At 35.7% G+C, this 26,345-nt stretch overlaps 1 protein-coding gene across 13 annotated transcripts in view; it reads left to right on the top strand.

Annotated features, from left to right (window-relative positions):
• The window catches only part of CCSER2 (coiled-coil serine rich protein 2), a 162,823-nt gene that overhangs the window by 106,891 nt on the left and 29,587 nt on the right, over positions 1–26,345 (top strand). For 7 of the 13 annotated variants that reach the window (XR_010935906.1, XM_067710325.1, XM_067710326.1 and 4 more), the window contains 2 exons: positions 14,908–14,991; positions 20,424–20,510. Coding sequence is in view for 12 of the 13 variants with exons in the window: in XM_067710325.1 (XP_067566426.1) it covers positions 14,908–14,991; positions 20,424–20,510 (171 nt within the window). In the remaining variant the exon portion in view is untranslated. The remainder of the gene's footprint in view (positions 1–14,907; positions 14,992–20,423; positions 20,511–26,345) is intronic. The other 6 variants (XM_067710328.1, XM_067710329.1, XM_067710327.1 and 3 more) reach the window with 1 other exon arrangement.

Here is a 26,345-nt window from a genome sequence, read left to right as displayed (position 1 = left end):
AACTAAAGAGATCCTTCATGAAAGATAATTCATCTCTGCTGAAGAGTGCCAGCAAATGAATGTAGAACGTGTGATACAATTAGAGAAACATCATTTTACAAACCCTAATGAAATTCCATAAATGAAATTTATGCGGAGATTATTATTGTTACAAGCATTAGGTGAAAGAGTGATGCTTTCCCAGACAATTCATATAGTGCCAAAGTAACGTTGTATAACTTACTTTATGGTTGCAAGAGAAAAACACATAAGTGTTCATTGGAGAGATCAAATTGCCATCACCCCAATCCAGTGATTAGTTTTCCCATCACTACTGAGTTGCGTTAACCAGATAGTGTGTATCTTCTCATGTGATACACAGCATTATGTTTAATATATTCTAGGCAAAAATATTTAATTTTAATTCCTCAAGTCATTATTTACAGCTTCCTTTTTATAGGAGAAACAAATGATAGAAGATTAAAGAAGGAAGGAACCAAAGAAATTCAAATGGTTGGAAATTCTGTAGGAAAGCTAGTGACGTCACTTCAGCTTATTAGTGTCCTAAAAATTTAGTACAGGGAGGTGACAGTGCTACCTTAAAAGGAATTTAAGAGACAGCTAGATGCAATGTGAAATTATGAATTGGATACTGGTTGGACAGATAACTATAGAGGACATTTTGGGTCAGTTGGAGAAATTTGACTATGGCCTATGTATTAGATGAGGTGGAATTTTACTGAAATGGAAAGATTGTTGACTGAAGAAAAGCAGGTTATAAAACAGTATGTGCATTATGATCATGTATCTTTATCTCTGTATATCTGTATACTTATATCTCCAGAAGGATATGCACTAAGGCGGTAAGTGATGATACCTGGGTGGTGAGAATGTGATCTCTTTTTTTTAATTTACATTTTCTAATTCCTGATTTTCTGCAATATATATTTACTGTTTTGGAAAAAATAAAAGGCTATTGAAAAAGTATGTGTCCTACTTAAAGATTAGTTATAAATTGGATATGGTTAAAATGTAGAGTATTAGGGAAGAGGCAGGAATGATAAATAGGCTTAGGGCAGATTGTAAAGGGTCTGTGTACCACAGAAGGAGCTTGGGCATTATTCTGTAGGCAGTAATAAGCTGGGATTAGTGACATGGCCAAATTGGTATTTTAAAAATATTACTTGAAGGGATCTGTGGAAAATGAATAGCAGAGAGAGTGACTTAACTCATAATATTTAGGCGGCTGTTGAGGACATCCAGGTTTTAGCTTAAAGTTTTTAAAAAGTCTTCTCTTTCCTGTATGTCTTACAGAGTTGTATGTAAAAATTTTATGTAGTGGTCATACATTTCATACTGGGCATTCTTCTAGGTTCTGTAATGTATATTATCTCTAGTTCTTGAAAAGTGGGTGATATTGGTTTCATCTCACAGTTGAAGAAGTTGAGACTCAGAGAGCTAATTATTGATAAAACCGGAGTTTTTACCCCAGTCTATATGGACTCCAAGGCCTGCTGCACACAGTGGCATTCTAGGAGATACCCTGGGGTACAACAGGAAGAGGAGAGTGTGAAGGCAGCCTCTAGCACTCTCCTCACCATCGCCTTGCATCCCTTCAGCCAAACCCAGAACAATGGTTTATTAAATAGGCCTCTGTGTTTAAGAGTTCACTTGAACAAAGTTCTCAGTGCACATAAATAAAATTTAAAAATTGTAAAACAATTGTGTTTAGTCTTGATCTATTTTTTGTTTTTGTTAATGCAACTCAAGGGTACTTCACAATTTAAACAGCGCCTTTGTGAACTTTATTTTCTTTCTCAGTAACTGTGGGATAGGGAGGATGGCAGTGATCCTATTTTAATGGTCAGAAAACTGAGACTCCCAGATTTATTGTGTTTCTCAAGGTCACCTGGTTGCATACTAATGCAGAATGTATTTTAAACCCAAGGCTTTTGAAATATTTTAGCATAATACTTCTCATATTGTATTACCTAATTTAGAGAATTTTAAATAAGAACTTTTGATCCTGATCTGAAGACAAGGGCACATACAGAATAAAAAAATTTTTAGTGGTGTCTTATTTCCTTACTTTAATTGTGTACTTCCTGTTTCAACCACTTGAAGCATAATATGCACATAGAGAAGGGTACAATTCATAAATGTCTATCTCAGTCAGTTTTCACAAACTGAAAATACCCATGGACTCAGCACCCAGCAAGAAAAAGAACATTACCAGGACCCCAGAACAGAAGCCTCTTTCAGTCATTAACCTGCATTTCTAGTGGTGACTATCTGATTTCTGAAAACATAGATGAGTTTGCCTGTGTTTGAACTTTACATAAATGAAGGGAATGCATTATATTTCCTTTTTGTGTGTGGCTCCTTTTGCTCAATATTATATTTGTGAATTATTTCATTTTTTTCATTTGTTCTTATTGCTATAGAGTATTACATGATGTGAATATACCACAATTTATTTCATTTGTTCTACAGTTGATAGGCACTTAGGCAGTTTTTGGCTATTATGAATAGAGCTGCTACATTATTCTGGTATATGTCTTTTGGTGAACATACGTGTGCATTTTTGTTTGGTATATACCTGTGAGTGGAATCAGCTTTAGTAGATACTGTAAAACGGTTTTCCAGAGTGGTTATACTCATCCATTTTCTTCACTCTCATTTATTTTTCCTGTATGCTTTTATCGTATTATCACATTGAGCATCTCTTCTGACCTTGGAGTGAGAAATGAAATATCTAAGGTGGAGTAATGGGAAGAATATGATGGTATCTTTTTCTGACATTTTTCTTTGGGATTGCAAAATATTTGATCCTGATGATTCATACCCTGTCTACCTTTTTTTGGGGATAAAAATAAAGGGGTATATAGTAGTGTTTTATGAACTGTCAAGTATGATATACAAATGTTTTGTTTTATTATTTCCTCTCAGCTCCAGTGTTGAGAATAAAACCAGTAACTTGTCCCTCACATAATTCTTTTGTCTGTCTGCCTGTCTCTGCCTCTGACTCTTCCTCTTTGTTCCTGTGTCTCTATCTCTCTGTCTCTGTATGGGGGGGAGTAGATGCATGGGTGCAGTGGCAGGTGGATGAAATATTTACAGCAGCAGCATCCTGGGAGGGTGCACTAAGAGTTGAGGAGCTGCTGAATGATTGCCACTTGGTGGCAGAGAACTATAGAAAAGTCAGGGAACTTATGCTTCTCTATCCCCAGACTTTTCTCTTCATTCCAGGAGAAATAAGTTTATGAAATATACATAAAAAGAGCATATACAACATAAGGGTACACCTTAATGAATAACGTGAAACAGGTTTGTACTCACCACCCAGGTTAAGAAACGAGACATTAGGAAGCTCCCTATGTGATCCTTCCTGATTGTAGTGCCTTCCCTTTCCAGAATCTAGTATTTCCCTTGCTTTTTCTGTTAATTTTTAACTGTCTCTCTTTGTGTCCTCATGAATATTATTTTTGCCTCTTTTAGAACTTTATATAAATGAAATTATACTGTAAGTATTTCTCTGTGAATTGCTTCTTCCATTCAGCATTTTCTTTAAGGTTCTTTCATATTTACGTTTAGTTCTGCTTCATTAATTTTCATTTTTGCACTGTCCAATTCTGTGAACAATTTCTTTCTCCATTTTATTCCTGATGTCCATTTTGTTTCTTTCCAGTTTTTTTTTTTTTTTTTTTTTTTGCCATGACAAATAATGTTGATATGAACTTTTCCTGGTATACTTGTGTGAAAATTCTTCTGGAGTAACTAACTAGGAGTGGAATTTCTGAATCATGGGGCATAGAAATATTCCACCCTACAAATACCAAACTATTTTCCAAAATTGTTCAATCTGTTTCACTCCTTCAAGTAATAGATGCTTTTTCTTCCATTGTTCTACATCTGAGCAACACTTCGTATTATCACACTTCTTAATTTTTGTCATGTGATGGGAATCTAGTGATATTTAGTTGTGGCTTTATTCTGCATTTCAAAATCAGGAAATCAACATTGACACATTACCACCATTTAATCCTTAGAGCCTGTTCACCATTTGTCCTGGTAGTGTCCTTTATAGCAGAAGCAGAAAGATCCAGTTTAGAATCACACATTGCTTTTAGCTGTCATGTTTCTGTAGATGTCTTCGAACTGTAGTACTTCCTCAGTTTTCTCTTGACTTTGATGACCTTAATAAACTTACTCTTTTGACCAATTCTCTTGATTATAACCAGCTTCTCACCACCTGTCCTGTGCAGTTGCCCTCCTCATCCCTCTTAAGATTCTGAATCCCCATGCCTGGCTGCTCACCTGTGTACACCTTCTTCACCCTACTTGGGCTCTGACTCCTTGTCAGCCCCATGGGTTCTGACACCCCACACCAGTCTCCTCCTCCTGTGGATGCCTCTTCACTCTGCTTGGGCTTGATGCCACGTGTCAGTTGATGCCTGCACGTGGATGCCCTCTTAGCCCTCCTTGGGTCTGACACCTGGCACTGGGCCTTTTCCTGCATAAGTGCCCTATTCATGCTGCTTGAGTTCTGGTAGCCCTCTCCAGGCCCTCCTGTGGGAGTACACCCACCCCACTCAGCTTAGACTCTGACAGCCCAGACCAGGCTGCCCCTGTGTGCATGCACCCTCCTCATTCTATTCAGGTTTGACACTGGAATCTTTCTTCCCCCATCCTTTCTGTGGATGCCCTTTTTACTCCTCTGAGCTCTGACTTGCCTTGGTAAGCTGACCCCCTGCAGGGACATGTTTCTCAACCCACTTAGACTCTGAAACCCTATGCTGGGCTGTCGTTTTGGGTGGAGACTTATCTTTTGTTGTCTCACCTGATGGCTTATTCAGGAAGATAAAGGAAAGTGAGGAGGAAGAGGAAGCAAATTTTAAAAAATTTATTGACTTTATCAAGGTAGAATTTGCATTCAAGTAAAGTGTACCCATTTTTAGTATGCAGCTGGAGTTTTGATGAATAGACACAGTTGTGAAACCCCCAGCCCCACCATCAAGGTATAGAACGCTGCTGTTGCTGCTGATGTTCTGTCATGTCCCTTTGGAGTTAGTCTTCTCTCAAACCTGGCCCAGACAGCCATTGCTCTGCTTTCTGTTACTAAAGCTTTGTCCTTTCTAGAATTTCATCTAAAAGCTTTGTCTTCTTCTAGACCATCCAATGTGTGCTTTTTTTGGTTGCTGGATTTTTTTACTCACCATAATGGCTTTGATACTCATCTGTGTTTTGTGAGTTTCAATACATTCCTTTTTATTGTTGAATAGCATTCCATTATACATGTATGCACCACAATTTTATTTTTATCCATTTACCCATTGATAGACATTTGAGTTGTTTTTGTTGTGGGTTAATTGGGGTAATGTCGAATCTCTAGAATAATGATGAAAGTTAATAATAATAGATGTATTCAAAAAATCAGAATTTGAATTTAGGCCATTTTCCCCACTTGTTTGTTGTGGATAAATTATCTTGGATAAATTAAATTACTTAAATTTCCTATGCCTAGACTTCCTCATAAAAGAAATAGAGATTATACTAGCTCCTATCTCAGGACTGTTATAAAGAAAGCATGAGGAAATTCAGATAAAGTGCTAAGCATAGTGTCTGATGCATAGAAAGCAGTTAATAAGTGAGTGTTAGCTGTTATTTTACTGACAATAGAAACATCAACCAAGGTAAAAATGTGAAAGTTTTTTAATTGCTTGCATTGCTTACAGTTTTATGTAGCTGCCCAAAAAGCTAATTCCATTTACTTTAGTATCCATGTATTGTTATTTCATCATTCAGTATACTTTATTAAGCACTTGTTGAGTATCAAGGATTGTGGTAGTAATGAAGATAAAAAGAAAGAAGACATAATCCTTTCCTATATCTAGTGCATTGTTCTTAAAACTACACATTACAAATGGTTAGTGGGTTTTGAAATAAATTTTGTCCATCATAACTAGACTTTTTTCCTAATAAAGTAGAATGGTATAGAAACTATTAGGGGGCATCACGTATGCATGATAAGGACAGATATTGTTTTGTGAAACTTGTTTTTAGTGTGATATTTGTATCTCTCTGTCTACCATCCATCTATCCATCCACCATCTTTTTTTAGACACATGCGTGCAAACATACACACACATGCATGCACACATATTCAAGTATATATGTACATGGTTATGATGTAAAATGTATTCCTTATTGTGGGACATGGTCCAAAAAAAAAAACCTGCTCCAGCAGGTAAACAGTACTATACTCAAGACTTCAAGGATAATAAATCAAAGATTTAAATTGGAAATAATGAAATAACCACTGCATCAATAAAACATTAAATCATCAATAAATCTGAGAGATGTTTGTGATGTTTTATAAAGAACCCTGCAAAACTTTGTATAAAAGATTTAGATAAAATACCGATACTTATATTCTATAGGGAGGCTAAATATTATAAAAATTATCTTAATCCATGGATATTAATGTAGTAATCAAGGCTACATTATAGTCTAGGAGAACATACGAGTATTAAATAACTGTAAGAATGATGTGTTGGCGTGTCACACTGACTTGACATCCAGGCTCCCTGGGATCAGTCTCCAGGTCCAACCCACGTAGGAATAGACTGGGCCATATGCAAGAACTTCTGGGGGACACACTGTACTGTTAGGGTCCATCCAGCTCCTAAACAGAGTTGCTAATTCCCCTGAAGCCGGATTTCATGGGAACTCCTTAGCCTTTCTCTCCGAGGCATTGCCAGGGAGTGTAGTCCATGAGAGGCACATGGGAGACCTCTATCTCCCACGGTGGGGGTGTGAGGAGTGGGGGTTGGGTGGCTGGGAAGAACGATGTGTTTGAAAGAGCAAAGATAAGATACAATCTGAGTGTGTGATTGGAGCTTGTAGTTCTTCCTGGTACTATTGGTAGATGTAATACAATTTCAGCCAAAATCACAACAGTTTTATTCTGGGGATTAATCAAAATGACTCCAAAATTGTTAACACCAAAGTGTAAGATTTGTGTACATTAAGAAAGACAAAAAGAGAAGGAGGGAAAAACCCTTTAGAGCAGGTTATAATATTGACACAAATGGAAACTTAGAGCAGTGGAAGAGAATAGAAAACCCAGAAATATGTGCTGAAGTATGTACTAAAATCAGTTGGACACAGAAGGGTTTTGAAATAAATGTTGAGAAAAACTCAGTAGTATAGAAGGAATTATTTAATTTCTTGTTTTATATTATAGTAAACTCAGGTGGTTTGAAGAGTTAAATTTTTTTTTTTTTTTGCGGTACGCGGGCCTCTCGCTGTTGTGGCCTCTCCCGTTGTGGCAGGCTCCGGACGCACAGGCTCAGCGGCCATGGCTCACGGGCCCAGCCGCTCCGCTGCATGTGGGATCTTCCTGGACCGGGGCACGAACCCGTGTCCCCTGCATCGGCAGGTGGACTCTCAACCACTGCGCCACCAGGGAAGCCCTAAATATTTTTTTTTTAATGTAGAAAAATTAGAAGAAATCTACAACTAATATTTTTAAGTGACAAAAGAAACCTACAGAAAAGGATATCCTGAGTCAGATATGTACAAATTAAACAATTAGGTTTAATAAAAAAAAAAGTTTAAACAGAAGATATTTGTAAGTAAGGTTTGCTTAGAATATTACAGACTTTACCCATATATAACAATGTTCTAGTCAATTTGAATGCCGGGGAGAGTTTTCTGTTTTGAAAATGTCTTTGCCCCAAACCATCTGTGAGGATCAACTCATCTTTGAAACACTTACTGAAAATCAGGCTTTGTGACTCCATATCTTTAAAATCTTTCCAAATGTAGCTTGAATCATTAGATTTTAAGTCCCATAGGTGAATTACAGTATTACTCAAAAAACTATTCTCAGTGCACACATTCTGTGATGTGATGTTCATCCATATATACTTTTGTTTTTTTAAAAAGTGACTTTTGAAAAGAAAATGAAAAAAATCTCTCCTCTTCCTCTACTCCCTTTCCTAGGATGCCTCTTGTGATTGTGTTGTAGCATATCTGAAACACAAGGCAGTTTTGTTGACATCACTGATGCTGCTTGTCAGCAGAGATTGGTCAGTGCTGCCAAACCTTTTGGTTAGTCATTTCAAGTGTCCATGTCCATTGCAGCTGCTCTGGAACTCATAGGAAGATCCCAGTTTTTGCAAACTCATGGAAGAACCACTTGGGTAAGATGGAGTTTGTTATACGGTTTTCCAACAAGTTAATATGTGAAGAGTTTAATATTAGAATAAAAGTTTACCTTTCTGCTTTGTCAAAAAGAAAAGTGGAAGATCATGGACATCTTCCTCTTAGGACAGAGGAAGGTTTACCTATCTTTTGGAATCTTTAGTAAAATGCTATAAGAGTTAATGACATAAGAGTTAATCAACTTACGGTTAATTGAATGCAATTAACTTAAGGTTAATTGCATCCAGAATTCAAAAATCCTAACTAGAACCCACTAAGACACTTCACTTAGTAAAGCAGCCAGAATACTTCGATAATCAGTTAACTATGAATTGCTTACTTTTGTGCAGTGGTGTTTTATAGTTTTTATGTATTATTTTTGTATCTATGTATTTATTAAATATGTTTATGCAAAATGCTTAGAACAGTTCCCAGCACTGGTCAATAACTGTTAGCTCCTTAGTATGTGTAGTATGAAGCATGAAAATTGCATGCATGGTTGTTATTCAGTGTTTTTAAAAGAGAATGTTTTCTGTACATTTTATGCTTTTCCCCCATCTAATGCTTAAAAAAACTTGTCTCAAAATGTTTCCTAATGTCTCAAAATGTTTGACCTGAACACTTCTCATCCTAGTCAAGGTTTTATAGCGAGTACTACTATTATTTAGGGTCAAAGTTATTTGGAGGGTAGGTGGTTTTATTATTGATTGGAGATTATATTCATGATCTTTAAGCTCTTGTGCTTTGATGGAAATAATAGCTTTTTCCTTCTTTGATCTGTTGAATCTAGACTACTAGTCTGTTAAAAAAAATTGGAAGGATTTTTTTTTCCTTTGAGACATAGAAATAACTTAAACATTAATGACTCCCAATTGTCTTGGGCTGTACTATAAATTTATTTTATTTAGAAGAATTTTTTCAGTATTCAAAAACATTGGTTTGAAATATGAGACTCGCTTTTTAATTAATTTCTAATTTTAGTACATTAATAGTAAAGAATAATATCTATATGATATAAATTCTTTGGAATGTGTTGATATTTCCTTTGTGGTGGAAAACTTTTCCTTGGCCAAATAGTAAATATTTTAGCCTTTTCAGCTGAGAGGCAAAATTGATGTTATATAGATATTAATAAAATCATTTAAAATGTAACCATTTAAAAATGTAGAAACCATTTTTAGCTCATGGACTGTAATAAAAATGGCAGTTGACTGGAGTTCTCCTGTGGACAATAGTTTGTTAACTAACCCCTGGCTTGGAGCCTGGTCAGTTTTTGTGACTGTTCTACGTTTGTTTGACTAGGATATATATTCTCTATGTTTTATGTAGTGGTATATCTATTATATTAATCTTTTAGTATCTTTAGGATATTTTATTAGGTATATAAATCTTTATGATTGGCACATCTTCTTGGTGGATTGTTCCTGTGGTCATTAATTAAAGCCTTTCTTTATCCTCATTAATACTTTTCATCTTTAATTATATCTTAATTATAACCCATGTGTTATAATAATATTGCTGTGTCAGCTTTATTTTCCTTGGGATTGTTGAGATTTATCTGGTGTTTCTCTCTTTTTGTTTTCTTTTGTTTTATTAGGCCTTACATTAGTTTTCTAGGGCTGCCATAACAAGGTACCACAAGCTGGGCAGCATAAACGACAGAAATTTATTCTCTCAAAGTTCTAGAGGCTAGACATCTGAAATCAAGATGTCATCAGGGCCATGTGTTCTTTGAGGCTCTAGGAGAGGAACCTTCCTGCCTTTCTAGCTTCTGGAGGTTGCTGGCAATCCTGGCCATTCCTTGGCTTGTAGATGCATCACTCCAGTCTGCTTCCATCTTCACATGACCCATGCTTCCAAATTTCTGTGTTCTTACAGGGACACCAGTCATATTAGATTTAGGCCCCACCCTAACCCATTATGACCTCAACTTGAATATATCTGCAAAGATCCTATTTCCAGATGAAGTCATAGTCACAAGTTCTGGGTTAGATGAATTTCTAGGGGGACACTATTCAACCTGTTACAGTTCTATTGAGGTATAATATACATGCAGTAAAATTCAGTCTTTTTTGTTGTACAGTTCTGTGAGCTTTGACAAACGCATGCAGTTGTGCAGCTATTATAATCACACTTTAAAATTTCTTTTCTTTTTTCCTTTTAAGTCAATCCCTATATCCACTGCTAGCTCCTGGCAACCACTGATCTGTTTTATGTCTCTGCAGTTTTGCCTTTTCAAGACTGTCACATACGTGGACTTGTATATTTTTTAGTCTTTGGAGTCTGGCTTTTTCACTTACTGTAATGCATTTCAAATCCAGTCATGCTGTAACATGTACCAGTAGTTTCTTCCTATTTATTACTGAGTAGTATTACACTGTATGCATATATCATAGTCTGTTTATCTGTTTACCAGTTGAAGGATATTTGTGTCTCTTTCCAGGTTTTGGCAATTATGAATAAAGCCACTGTAAACATTCATGCACAAATTTTCATGTGAGGTTGTTTTCATTTCTTGCCTGGGGGTGGGGATTGCTAGGTTGTGTGGTAAGTATATATTTAACTTTTTAAGAAATTGCCGAACTGTTTTCCAAAGTGGTTATATGATTTTGTATTCCCACCAGCAATTAATGAAAGTTCCAATTGTTTTACATCCTTGTCCACACTTGGTATTGTCAATATTTTTCAAAAGCCGTTCCCATAGGTATACGTTGGTATCTCACTGTTTAATTTGCATTTGCATAATAACTAATGATATTGAGCATCTTTTGTATGCTTATTTTCCAATTGTGTATCTTTGGTGAAGTGTCTATTTTGCCTATTAACAAAAATTTTGTCTGTTTTATTATTGATTTTTGATAGTTCTTTATATATAAGTCCTTTATCAGGTATATAAATTATGAGACAAATGAATATTGAAAAAATGGAATGCGCTTTTTGGGGAAGTATTTACAATTGTGAGTTAATGGAGTCAGTTAAAAATCCTAGACTTGGGCTTCCCTGGTGGCGCAGTGGTTGCGAGTCTGCCTGCCGATGCAGGGGACACAAGTTCGTGCACTGGTCCGGGAAGATTCCACATGCCGCGGAGCGGCTGGGCCCGTGAGCCATGGCCGCTGAGCTTGCGCGTCCGGAGCCTGTGCTCCGCAACGGGAGAGGCCACAACAGTGAGAGGCCCGCTTACCACACACACACAAAAAAAACCCCAGACTTTCACATTATCATTATTTTTGTTGTTGCTATTGTTAAAAAATAGCCACTTTATAAATGCCTTTTGCCTTTTTTGCAGTTTTGCTAATGATTTTGCAATTGTCAAAAAACCTGCTTTGGTTTTATTGATTTCCGTTTCTTGATTTTCAGTTTCATTAATTTCTATTCTCTATTATTTTTGTGTGTTTGTTTTGGCTTTAATTTGCTCCAGTTACGGATTTGACACCTTTGCTTTAATATAAGTATCTCATACAATAATTTTTCCTTCTAAACACTGCTTTAGTTGCATTCCACAAATTTTGATATGTGGTGACTTCATTTTCCTTCCATTCAAAATATTTTCTCATTTACTTTGGGACTTCTTCTTTTGACCCACAGATCAAAGAAATTTGTTATTTACTTTCTAAGTGTTTGAAGATAATTTTTCTGTTATTAATTTCCAGTTAAATTCCCTTATGTTCAGGGAGCACATTCTATTTTCTCTACTTTTAAATTGAGCTTCTCAAATGTGTAGGTTCATGTCTTTCACCAGATATGAGGTGTATTTATCCATTATTTCTTCAAATATTTTTCTGCCTCACACCCTTCCTTCTGTGACTTCAATGATATGAATATTAGATCTTTTGTTATTGCCCCACAGCTCCTGCAGCAGGCTCTGTTTTTTTTCTCTTCATTGTTCAGAGTGGATGATTTATGTTGATATATCTTCAAGTTCCCTCTGTTACCTCAAATGCTGGAATTTAGTCCATCCAGTGCATTTAAAATTTTTGATTATTGAATCTTTGCAGTTTTAAAATTTTCATTTGTTTCCACTTTGTATATTCTGTCTTTGCTGAGACTTTCTCTTTCCATTCCCTTTAAGATTTCATCCTTACTTTTGGAGAATTTTTATAATAGCTCTGTTAAAATCTTCTAATTAATTTCAACTTCTCTTTTATTTTGTCATTGATGTTTGTTGATTATCTTTTTCTGTGTGACTTGAGATTTTCTTTGTTGTTTTTACATTGAGTAATTTTGGATTACATTTTAGATGTTCAAATGTTGTGTTGTGAGACTCTGGATCTTGTTTAAATCTTATGGAGAATACTGTTTTTTGGGTTTTTTTGTTTTTCTTTTTGTGGTACACGGGCCTCTCACTGTTGTGGCCTCTCCCGTTGCGGAGCACAGGCTCCAGACGCGCAGGCTCAGTGGCCATGGCTCACGGGCCCAGCCGCTCTGTGGCATGTGGGATCTTCCTGGACCGGGGCGCGAACCCATGTCCCCTGCATCGGCAGGCGGACTCTCAACAACTGCGCCACCAGGGAAGCCCTGTTTTTTGTTTTTTTTTAAAGCAGACAAATGATCTGATTAGGGTGAGACTGCAAGTTCTAATTAGCCACCTTTGGATTGTGGTTGTAATATCAGTTGTTTCCAAAGCCTCAGCCATGCTTGCCACATCTGTTTTGAGTGTACACCTTCCAAAGGCTAGCTTGGGACCTGGGCATAGTTTTAGTTTATTTCTCAAAGTCTTTGAAATGCTATTTAGGATCAGTTACGAGCAACTGTGGTGTTCAGGAATGGTGAATCTAGTAATTTACATACAATTTCCTGGAGTCATTTTCTTTATGACTTCCTTATTTTCCATTTCCCTGGGCTCACCTTTTTATTCCTGTACAGTGAAAACTGATGTATTATTTTTCCTGTTCTGCTTCTTCCCACGACTACCCCCATGTCCAAGGCAGTTGAGTTTATGTTGTCCTCCTCTTCTTTGAGGTTCCTGCTCTGCACTGGGCAGGAAGTTATTGTGGATGTTGGGAAATAAGTCAAATTTTACAGTCCTTTTTTCTCAAATATATACTTGTTTGTAGGACTGGCCCTGTTTTTATATGTCAAGGCAGAGATAAACTTTTTACTGAGATGAATCTTGTAAAATTTCTTTTTCTTTTTTTTAAACATTTTTTAATGTTTTCTGAGAACATTTGTTCTTCATTAGGATGTTGCATTCTCTCTCAGGTCAGATTCTTAATGTCTGTATGGTATCACCAATAAAAATGTAATTTATCTCTGCTGGAAATTTGGCAACTGCTAATACTTCACTGTCAATCACTGTTAACCTGTTCAGTTTTTCTAAATACTCATTCCTAGGCCCCATCGCTAGAGATTCTGATTCAATAGGTATACAGTACAATAAGTAAAGAAGAAAATGATCTACATACTTATGTCTCCTATTTTAGCACTCCTGTTTCAATACAGGACATTTCCATGGTCTGGGAGATTTCCTTCAGGACAGATAGGTCTGAGGAAGGTTGCTATGGCAGTACTCCTTGAAGGTTGTTGACTCAGTGGGTGTCCCAAGGCAGCTAGGTACCATCTGAACAAATAAGGTATTGAGCCGCAGTTGTACTGCCTTGGTCAGGGACTCAGTCCCTCACCATCATCCCAGGCATATTCTTTTCTGGTTCATCTTTCTTAAGGTTGTCCGTGAATCATTGAACATGCCATTTTTCAGCTGGTTATTCCTAAACCACTTCAGCAAGGGGTAGGACATAATACTATTCTGTCATTTTTAAAAAATTGAGTTTAAGGACAAAAATTTAATTTTTTCAATTTTTTAAATTGACGTATAGCATACATTCAGTAAAGTGCTTAAGGTGTACCCGTCTTAAGTGTAAAGCTTGTACTTTTCATTTGTATGTACGCATACAGACAAGACATAGAACATTTCCAGCATCCTTATGGAGTATAATGCACTTTACTGTCAATAACCCCTTTCCCCTGAGTCAGCCACTGTTCTTCTGATTTGTAGCACCATAAATTAGTTTTGCCTTTTCTCAAACTTCATATAAATAGAGTCATGCAATATGTATCTAGTATTTTTAATCAAATGATTTTTGTGGTCAAACCTTTTTTTTTTTTTTGTGGTACGCGGGCCTCTCACTGTTGTGGCCTCTCCCGTTGTGGAGCACAGGCTCCGGACACACAGGCCCAGCGGCTATGGCTCACAGGCCCAGCCGCTCTGTGGCATGTGGGATCTTCCCGGACCGGGGCACGAACCCACGTTCCCTGCATCGGCAGGCGGACTCTCAACCACTGCGCCACCAGGGAAGCCCATGGTCAAACCTTTTTGAGCCATTTAATATTATTGTTTCTGACTCCTTTATACTCAGAACACCACAGCTGATTCAAATCAGACTTAATTTGACTTTTATTTTACATTTTTCATAGGTGAGGTAGTCTTAAAATTTTTAAGGAAATTTCCCATATCCCTTTTCCCACTTTAAAACTTTCAGTGGCTTTCTGCATCATCGACTTGTATAGTGTATGTTATTTATTCCCACAAAATATTCTTTCCTGAGCTCTGTTGTTTCCTGTTCCACATTTCTTTCTACCAGTGCATAGAGATGAAAAGGAGATTTCTAAAATCTTATTTCCTGTTTGCCATGTTTATATTTGGCCTGGGGTGAATTCAGGTTGAATTCAGTGTCTGCAGTTAATTGTATTAATCTTACGTTTTCTTTTTCTTCTTTCTGACAGCATGATGAAAGTGGTTCATTGCATGATGTTCAACTCTCCTTGTCATCTAGTCCAGAACCAGAAGATGGTGATCAAATATACAAGGTATGATGACTAGGTAGTCATGCTGAATTTTTCAAAAAAATTTTTTATTACTAAAATTATAAAGCAATAATAATTAAAACATTTAATAATAAATATATTAAAACCTGCAGCTTTGCTGTCTTGGATTTTAATCAGATTTCTTTTACTACCTTATTAAGTTAAAATGATATCACTGTGGTGCTTTAATTTGAGTTTGTCTTATCAGTTGGATAATCATCTGTCCCTGTATTAATATTGGTACAGGATTCTTTTTAAAAAAATAAAAATCATTAAATTCTTTTTTATAATTATGAATAACAGTTTTTAAAATATGACTACCAACAAAAATTAAAACAGTTAATAGGTACTTCTCATATATAATCACAACATTGAAGAAATATTAATGAAAATGACATTAATTTATTTTTTTCATGTTTAATGATAAAATTATAGAATGCAGATGCAGGTTAGTGTTTGAAGGTGTATTTCTTTATAGTTCTCATCTTGAGGTCTATTTTTAGTTGAAGAAAGCTCTTTTTGTTTTTTGCATCTACCTGAATCACATATTTACTTCTTAAGCACATACAGGTATTCTTGATGTCTTTCATGATTCCAAGTAAAATTATTGTTTCCTTTCACATTCTGTTTTCAAGGTATAATAGTCAGTGTGTACTGCTTATCTGTAGTAACAACCTCAAAATATTGGTGGCTTACAATAACAAAAGTTTATTTCTTGTTATTTCTCGATATGTTGCATTTTGGTTGTAGATCAATGGGACTTCACGTGTCCTCTTCATTCTGAGATCCAGGCTGAAGGATCAGCACTTATCCTGGGACATGTTTTTTGTACCTGAGGGAAAGTAGCATTGGCATAATAACATGTGGATTCTGCTTGGATGTAACATATGTCGTTTCCAAAACAGGTCAAGTGGCCACGCTTGGTATTAGGGGTCAGAGAAACGTAATTTTCTCATAGGATGTGGAGTGACCTATTGGGAACAAATTTATGTATAAAACACAAAATCAAAAGAATATAGGATAATAGTCACATCTGGTTATCTAATCTTGGCTTTTCAACATGTTACCTACCTGTTGTCATATAAATTTCTTCCCGTCTCTGGGCTTCCATCCTATTGTGAGTATAAAATAGGTTTGCAGTAGGACATCTCTTTTTAAAAAACTTTTACTTGCATACTCAATTGAGAACCATTGATTTAGATGATTTCTGATTATCTCAGTTTTTTTAAGTTTTGTGACTGATATTTTAAGAGTAAAGTTGACTTTTTTCCTGAATTCTTTTTTGTGAAAAGGTTTTTACATGTAAAGAAATTCTTTTTAAAGAAAAAAAGTTTAATTCCAACTTTTTTATAGAATTAATGTCTTCATTTTGTCCATCTTCCTTTACAGTTTGTCTGTTAATTTAATACTACATGATAGACATATCATGTATTTATTTCTTGTCCCCAGTGCCTTCCTTTCAGGCAGATCATTCCTAGTCTTTCTTCCTTCTTTCCAAGGTGAGATGCAATAGCTCACACTGTCTCAGCCCAGTACACTAGACTGTCCTTCACTTTCATCAGCAAATCCCCAAGTATGTCATCTTCTTATCCAAGATGGTTTCGCAGTTCAGTTTCAAATGATACAAATATGGTGACTTATACCATTACAATTTTAGGGTCTAAAATCTACACTGGACCTGCCATGTCTACAGTCTTTCCTTTATCTCAGGACAGCTGTCTCTCCCATTCCCTTGATGAGCTGTTCCAGACATTGGCCACTCTCCTCAGCCTCTTTCTCAGCTACTCTTCTCAACTTCTGCAGGTGGCCTTGTGTTTTTCAAGCAAGATCTTCTGCTGCCTGCCTTCTGACTTAGTCTGTGTCTATGTCACTCTCAATCACTTTATTCCAGTTGTAGGGAAAAGTGACCGCTGTGCTGTGGAAAACCAACCTTTCTTCTCGTGTTCTGGACTCTTATCTTCTGCTGCAGTTAAAGACCTCCTCTCTCATCTCTGTGCAGTGTGCTTTCTCAACTTCCCCTTCATCCTCACCTTATAAATTTCTGTATCTTACCTATCCTAAATTCAGTAAATCGAATAAACCTTTTCTTGACTCTCCTTAAACTACCTTTCCAGTTAATGTGGAAACCTGGGAAAATAGACATTTGGCCTGGCCTTTGTCGTCCTACAAGCTTTATCCCTTGGTTTTTGTGTCACTTCTGTCTGAATTCCCTATATACCCCTTAACATCGCCCCCCTCCATTTTCTTTGTAGGTTCCTTTTCTTCTTTAGAATGTAGATTTATATCTTTAGTCCAGTCCTCATCAAACTTTCTACTGTCATGATTTCACATATAACATATATATTGATAACACATAAGATCAGTCTCTCTCATACTTGGTAATCCAGTTGTCCCACTGGACATTTCCACTGTGTGTCCCACTCACAGATGGAATACCTCTAACACACCTCTCAAGAGGTGTGTGTACCTCTAGCAATGTATTTAAAACTCAAAAATATTCCTCATTGGGGAATTCCCTGGCGGACCAGTGGTTAGGACTCAGCGCTTTCACTGCCAGGAGCCCAGGTTCGATCCCTAGTCAGGGATCCCATGAGCTGCACGACGCTGCCAATATACATATATGTATTTCTCTTTGGACATATTTCTCCTCCTTCATTCTCTGTTTCTATTTACTATATCATCTAAGCTAGAAATGGAGATGTCAGTCTTGACTACTTCTCTGTGCTCTTCTCTCTCATGCAGTGAATTGCCAACATCTCCTTTTCTCCTGTTTCTTCTCCTCCCTATTATCACTCTCTTGGGTCAGGCCCCTGCTCTTACCTGGCATATTACAACATCTTGATAACCGGTTTCCTAGCCTAGTTTTGTCGTTGTCCTTGTCAAGTATATCCTCCAAACAGCTGTCAAAGCCATCTCAAATGCAGATCTATCTGTTACTCCCTGACTAAAGCCACGCTTGATGTTCAGGCCCTCTATGATCTGGCCCTTGCCTAATTTACTAACCACATTGCTCCCCACTGTATACCACAGCCTTCATGTGACAGCATCACTGCCTGTAATTCTCCAAATATGCTATGCTTGTCCCCATCTCTGTATTGTCTTATAGAATCCCTTACCCTAAAATACAAAGCCTGACACACTTTGTGTCCTTAGAACCTTTTACTTATCCTTTAAGACTACACTGGAATTACCCATTTCCTGATGTCTTCTCCTTTGCCTGTCTTTATGTGTAAAATCCTTAGAGCAGTGCCTATTCTAAAGTAAGTGCTATATGCATGTCGGCTATAAATGTTATTACCATACTGTGTTTTGATTTCAGCTTTGAGTCCATTTCCTCCAGCACCAGCAGAACCTAGCCATGACTGAATGATGGCTGTGTAGTATTCCATCAAGTTGCTTACTGTATTGTATTTCAGTTGTCCTCTTACAGGACAATTCTAAATTTGTAACTTTAAGAGAATATCTTATTATAGGTTTTCTCGTACTTAGGATCATTTCTTTGGCATAGGAGTTGGATAACTGAATCAGAGAGTGCAAGTAATTTTTATGACTTTTGTATATACAGGCATACGTTTGTCCAGAAACGTCAGTTGTTATGTCTGATAATGTACCATTTTTTCTGCAGTCTTGTTAATCACATTGAGTATTTCTCCCCCAATTTAATACCTGTAAAACAATACCTTTAATACTTTAATTTGTATTTCTTCAATAAGTCAAATAGAACATTTTTCCAGTTATATGTATATTTGTGAGAACTGACTATTTGTCTATTGGGGCCTAGAAATGATCTTATATGTTTGAACAGTCTCCTAATACACTTGAGTTATAAATTCTTTGTCATATTAGCATAGGTTTTCACCAGCTTTTAACTTTAATGTTAATTGTATAGATGCTTTAAATTTTTATATAATCAAATATACTTATCATTTCTTAATAGCTTAGTTTGCCACTTAGTTTAAAAATATGTCCTTCATGATTTGCAGTCCATCTTTTTTTTTTAGTCTTGATATATTATTTTTTAAAGGCCCTAAACTCTTTAAATTCAACTGGAAGTCATTTTTTATATATAATAATTAGTCTTTCCCAATTGTGGTATACATAACAGCATTTTAAAAAATATTTTCTTCCCTGTTGTTTCTTCCCCATTGCGATGCTTATTTGATATGTGAAAGCCTTCATAAAATGTCTGTTTCCAATCTCTTGTTAATGAGACTGCAATATTATTTTTTGTTCCCAATATATCTGAAGACAAGTGTATACTTTGCTCATGACCAACACATTATAATTATTTGCTCACTTTTCTCTCTGGAAAGATGTATCATTCACATATATATTCTACAGTTTATCCCTGAACAACACAGTTTTGAACTGCATGAGTCCAGTTACATGCGGATTTTTTTCAATAATATATACTGTGGTACTACACCGATCTGCAGTTGGTTGAATCCAAGGATGTGAGCCTTGTGGTTGTGGAGGAACTGTGGATGTCAAGGGCCGACTAAAAGTTATACCCAGATTTTTGACTTTGCAGAGGTTCGGTGCCCCTAACCCCTGCTTTGGTGCCCCTAATCCCTGTGTTGTTCAAGAGTCAACTGTGATTTCCTTGCTTGCATTACTTCATCAGTATATATATATTACTTCATCAGTATATATTTCAGTATATATTTCAGTATATATTTCTGGATAATTGAATAGCAGTAAACAAAATGGGCTAACTATAGGGTAATGATACCTTATACTTGGAAATGTAACTGGATTCCTGCTAACCTTGACAATAGGTTTCTCTTAATACTATTAGGAACTTAGACTAAGTTAACAGGGTATTTACTCTTTGATTTAGGCAGTTCTCATGAAAGTAGCTCATGGAAAAAGAATCTTCCTTGTTATCCTTCAGGCACGTTTATCTTTCTGCTGATTTCTGAACCAGCCATGAAATGACTCTGTGCCTTTAATTACACAGTTTTCTCTACTTGTGGCCTTCATTTCTTCTGACAGGCAACTCTTATACATTCCTTGAAATCTAGCTGAAGTTACTGTTTTGTGTGTAATTTATTTTACTACGTGGCCTAGTTCCCGATTTTCTTGTCTGTAAAATGGGGATAATAGTACCTACCTCAGGGTTGCAGTCGGAATCAACTACTTAGATACCTAAAAGGTACTTAGTTCTTGGCACCTGATTAATACTCAATGAATGTTAGCTGTTGCTGCTATTACTGGTCATTGTTTACGTGTCAGACTCCTTAGACTATGAATTCTTAGAAGACCAAAATGGGTTTTTTTTTTTAATGGATTAATAGCTGACATATTTAAGAAGAATTTCCCCCTTAAATAAACAACCAATTCATTACTCAGTCTTCATCATTGATTTAATGCTTCTCATTAGTGTTTTTAAATACAATTAAATACTTCATGTTAAATTTTTTAAAATATTTCAGAATGAAGATTTATTAAATGAAATAAAACAACTTAAAGATGAAATAAAGAAAAAAGATGAAAAAATCCAACTATTAGAACATCAGCTTGTAAGTATTATAGTGTAGTATGTAAAGTGCAGGCTTTTCAAACTGGGCAATATGTATATTTTTTTATAAAACTAGCCAGAATTGAAACTGGATTTTATTTTTAGCTTTTAAGATTGCAATATTATATTATTTTTAAGTTACATGCTCTCTTAAAGTATGTGGTTTAACTTTCAGTCTAAATAATAAATTTTCAAGGTGAAAAACTCAATCCATTTTCAGTTGCCTCTGTTTTGGGTATTTGAAATTCACCAATTTACATTCATGTTGTTGAGGAACGAAACTGGTGTTTAGTCTTAGGAATCTGAATGGCTGTCTGTTAGAATGGCTGTTCTAAAAAAAAATGTTTCTTGCCCATGGATGATACTGAGTGATCTCTCAGAGATATGTCTGAATCTTTATAATTTTATAATTGTTATGATATCAAATGTTAGTTCCATATGAAAACTGTATGTGCTGTATCTTGAATTTAATTATAATTTGGTTTGTAATAATAAAAGGCCAGGATAACAAGAATATAATGGCATAACAATCACAAGAGGCCAAAGAAAATCTTTGTTGGAAGTCAAAACTTATTTTGACATAGCAAAGCAATGCAGCAATATGAAGGAGTAATCTCACTCAGAATATAAAGGATATAATATATTGAGCTCTGAGCCATTGGGGTCAGATCAGAATCCACCTTATGAATAAATAGTAAGAACAGATGGATCAGATGTTATGATTAAGGGTATCAGAAAACTTATGAATCTGAAAAAAGAATAACTGAATATTGCAAATTGAGGGCCTACCACATATAAGATTAAAAAGGAAAAGAGTAAGACCAGTGTTCGTATTTAAGAACTAGACAAAACCCAACCCAATCAATTATTAGGGAGAAGAAAAGGTACTTTTAGGAAATTAAGCTTCAAATTTTGCAAAAATCTGTTACAGAGCACAAGAAGTTGTATCTAGTGCACTTTAGAAAAAAAGGTTATGACCCTCACATTTTATAACTAAATGCATTTTTATTTATATACAAAGATACATTCTCAGACCTTTAGCATATTGAAAAATATGCCACCCAGTTATCTTTGTAAAATTATTTAATAATGCATCCTAAATGCTTGAGAGAGAAATTTAAAAATAACTCAAGGGCTTCCCTGGTGGCGCAGTGGTTGGGAGTCCGCCTGCCGATGCAGGGGATGCAGGTTCGTGCCCCGGTCTGGGAGGATCCCGCGTGCCGCGGAGCGGCTAGGCCTGTGAGCCATGGCTGCTGAGCCTGCGCGTCCAGAGCCTGTGCTCTGCAGCGGGAGAGGCCATGGCAGTGAGAGGCCCGTGTACTGCAAAAAAAAAAAAAAAACTCAAGAATAAGGAAATAAAGATTAAAATGAATGAGTGGTGAAATGAAAACCATCTTTAGAGAGATTAGGTGGGATAAACTTCCCAACTACTAACGGGAGAAAACTTAATGCTCATTATTTAATCTTATGTAATTATATATAATTTAATGTTAAAAAATATTAATTTATTAATTAAAACATGTTTTGAAATAAAAAATTTTAATTAAAATTTTAAATTGCTATTAATTTTTGTAAATATTTAGATTAAATAAAATAGGTTTGAGAAAAGAGTTAAGGGATATGCTGAAGAAGTCAGTAGCACTGAATTGTGTATCTACAAATGGGTATCTAAAATTATTCTTTTTATATACTTAGATAAATGTTTGTGAAATGCTTTAAGATAACTAATAGTAGATTAGAATAATGTATCTTGCAAAAGATGAAAGTAAGAAGACATCTAAAGTAGAGAAATACCAAGGATGTCTAAAAACAGCAGAAGTAAAGTGACAGAAATTAGACCAAATGTAATAAATATAATAGTAAATGCAAATGGCCTTATCTCATGGAGAGAGCTTTGTTGAGGATTTAAAGCAAAATCCATTAATTGCTTTGTATAAAGGAAATTTAGATAAAGTAAAACAGCACAATAATGCTGAATATAAAAGGTTGGGTGAGACAATAAAGTTATTCTCATCTAAAAAACTGAAGTTGCAGTATTAAAATTAGAAGAAGAAATCTAAGACTGAAAAAAATTATGAAAAGAGGTCACTTTATATTGATATATGATTAATAAATAATGAAAGATATAGCTTTTTATGCTGAGAACTTTTAATAGTGTCCTTTTTAACTGCAGTGTGCCTCTTAAAAAATAAGAAATGTTCTCTTCCTAGCTGAAATATTATCTTTAACCAGTTAATAGTAATTTTTAAAATATTTTCTAATATCCATTCCATATTCAGATTTCTGCAGTTCTAAAAATATCCTGTACATTTGTACATTACACCTAGTTATTCCTTAAGTCTCTTTTACTTTAGAATTATTCTTTTTTCATTGTACTGACTTACTGAAGAGACTGGGCCAGTTATCCTTAACAATATCTCACCTTAAAAATAACTTTTAGAAAGGTTTTAGAAATATCTAAGAGAATCCTAAAGAAAGGAAGAAAAGCAAAGAAAAGTGAAAACATTACTCTTTAGCGATATGTGCTTCAAAATTCTCTGTATTTGATACATTAAACTTAGAAATCGTATTTATCTTGGAAGATCCCATCACCTACCTTTAGTTTAGTTGTGGAACTGGGCAGTCACTTGTTCAAATCAAGAGAATTTAAAGAGATATAAACCACTGAAAGTAGAGATAGGTAAGAGCATTTTTCAGATTACCAAAATTAAAATTGCCTTTCTCTTTACAGTTTTTTTCTTTCCTTGTATCCCTAATTTGCTCTTCTTAAAAATAGCAAAATGGCATCAGAGGAGCCATGGAATAGGAATTAGATAACTTTTCTTCAGTATTAATTAGCTGAATCTCTTGTCTTCAGTATTAATTAGCTGAATGACATTGGCAGTTTCCATCAGTCTCTAGTGCTTTCTTTATCAAAAATGTGTTTTTTCTAGATGATTTCAAAGTCTTTTTCCATTTCTAGCTTTCTATACTTTTTATCTTTTTTCAAAAATAGGCACTCAGCTCTAACCTATGTTTACATGCAAACTTCAAGAAAAATATAGCGACAATATGATGTGTTAAATTCATATTTTGTGTGAAATATACAGATATAAAATCAGATTGCAGTGCTCCAGAAATGAAACTGAAAGGTATAGAGGCATGACTATTTGAACCTTATTCCAAAGTGCTGAGAATGCCCATTTATTTTCATCTTAGTGTACTAGTTAAATGATAGTTAATTTAGATGCATTTGTTTATTGAATCCTCAGAATAATCTTATGAAATTATTGTGTAGAATTTTCTTTGTGGAGACATTAGAAAGTGGAATTCAGCTTAAGTAGGTTAGCACTGTAATATATTTGAGAAGCCATAACCAGCCTGAAGCTGCATAGACCTGGGTTCAAATCCTGGCTCTGAAACTTACTAGCCGTCTTCTCTAAGGGACGTTACTTAATTTCTCTTAAGCCTCTTCTATATGTGAGGATAATAAAAATAATACTGACCATATAGGGTTGTGATAGCTAATTGAACTACATATGTAAACTCTCTAATGCTACAGTTGGTCCATGGGTGCATGATAAATAATAACTCTTATTTGATGATTTGTCCCAAATCACCCAGCTAGTAATCAGTGCATATCTAATGATGTTTTAAGTTTTAAGTAAAAGTCTAACTAAAAGTGACTTGAAAATAAGAACATTTATAAACTTAAATAACAAGAAAGTATATTGGTCCCATCTGCTTCCATGGTTTCCTAATTGGTCATTTGGGTAATGGCAAAGTTCTAGGGTAGCTTTTTTGGAATCCTCTTGGCTACCCCTTCATGGTCACAGGATGTCTGCCATAGCTGTATGTGTCGTATACTCAGTAGTCCCCAAAGATATGAAAAGCACTTATTTTCTGTAGCATACCAATTTTAAAAATTAAGAGCACTTTCTTAGAAATAACCCAGGCTTGCCTCATGTTTTATTGGCTAGATTTGGGTTCTTTGTCCCTTAAGCACTGAGGAATGGGATTAATCAGACTGGTTCAGACTAATCAAACTCTATCACTGGGTCAAGAGAGGATACTGAATCCCTGAATATGGGACTGCATAAAAGGTGAGCATCTGAACAGAATCTGTCAGCAATAAAGAATGCAAATGGAGAGGGAGTGATTTGAGTAGCTGTTTTCTATCTATTGAAATCACTAAAAACTAGGTTTTCCAAATTGTGGAAAATTCAAATATTTGGCGGTTATTGTTCTTCATATGTTACCACATGGGCCACAGACAGGACATTATTTCTGGAATTGCAGCAGTCAGGATAGAACAAGTAATGTGCTTGCATTAAGATAAATGTCTTACAAAAGACATTAATGTCTATCTTATAAAAGAAATTAAAAATGATACAAACAGATGGAGAGATATACCATGTTCTTGGATTGGAAGAATCGACATTGTGAAAATGACTATACTACCCAAGCAATCTACAGATTCAGTGCAATCCCTATCAAACTACCAATGGTATTTTTCACAGAACTAGAACAAAAAATTTCATAATTTGTATGGAAACACAAAAGACCCCGAATAGCCAAATCAGTCTTGAGAACGAAAAACAGAGCTAGAGGAATCAGGCTCCCAGACTTCAGATTATACTGCAAAGCTACAGTAAACAGGACAGTATGGTACTGGCACAAAAACAGAAATATAGATCAGTGGAACAGGATAGAAAGCCCAGAGATAAACCCACACACATATGGTCACCTTATCTTTGTTAAAGGAGGCAAGAGAAATGGAGAAAAGACAGCCTTTTCAATAAATGGTGATGGGAAAACTGGACAGCTACATGTAGAGAATGAAATTAGAACACTCCATAACACCATACACAAAAGTAAAGTCAAAATGTATTAAAGACCCAAATGTAAGGCCAGACAGTATACAACTCTTAGAGGAAGATATAGGCAGAACACTCTATGACATAAATCACAGCAGGATCCTTTTGACCCACCTCCTAGAGAAATGGAAATAAAAGCAAAAATAAACAAATGGGACCTAATGAAACTTAAAAGCTTTTGCACAGCAAAGGAAACCATAAACAAGATGAAAAGACAACCCTCAGAATGGGAGAAAATATTTGCAAACGAAGCAGCTGACAAAGGATTACTCTCCAAAATATACAAGTAGCTCATGCAGCCCAATATCAAAAAAACAAACAACCGAATTCAAAAAGGGGCAGAAGACCTAAACAGACATTTCTCCAAAGAAGATATACAGATTTGCCAACAAACACATGAAAGGATGCTCAACATCACTGATCATTAGAGAAATGCAAATCAAAACTACAATGAGGTATCACCTCACACCAGTCAGAATGGCCATCATCAAAAAATCTACAGACAATAAATGCTGGAGAGGGTGTGGAGAAAAGGGAACCCTCTTGCACTGTTGGTGGGAATGTAAATTGAACAGCCACTATGGAGAACAGTATGGAGGTTCCTTAAAAAACTAAAAATGGAACTGCCATATGACCCAGCAATCCCATTACTGGGCATATACTCTGAGAAAACCATAATTCAAAATGAGTCATGTACCACAATGTTCATTGCAGCACTATTTACAATAACCAGGACATGGAAGCAACCTAAGTGTCCATCGGCAGAGGAATGGATAAAGAAGATGTGGCACATATATACAATGGAATATTACTCAGCGATAAAAAGAAACGAAATTGTGTTATTTGTAGTGAGGTGGATGGACCTAGAGTCTGTCATACAGAGTGAAGTAAGTCAGAAAGAGAAGAAGAAATACCGTATGCTAACACGTATATATGGAATGTGAAAAGAAAAAAAAAGGTTCTGAAGAACCTAGGGGCAC

Source organism: Pseudorca crassidens, chromosome 16 (assembly GCF_039906515.1).
Source record: "Pseudorca crassidens isolate mPseCra1 chromosome 16, mPseCra1.hap1, whole genome shotgun sequence".
Classification (NCBI taxonomy): Eukaryota; Metazoa; Chordata; class Mammalia; order Artiodactyla; family Delphinidae; genus Pseudorca; species Pseudorca crassidens.
This window is presented reverse-complemented; position numbering and strand designations above follow the sequence as displayed.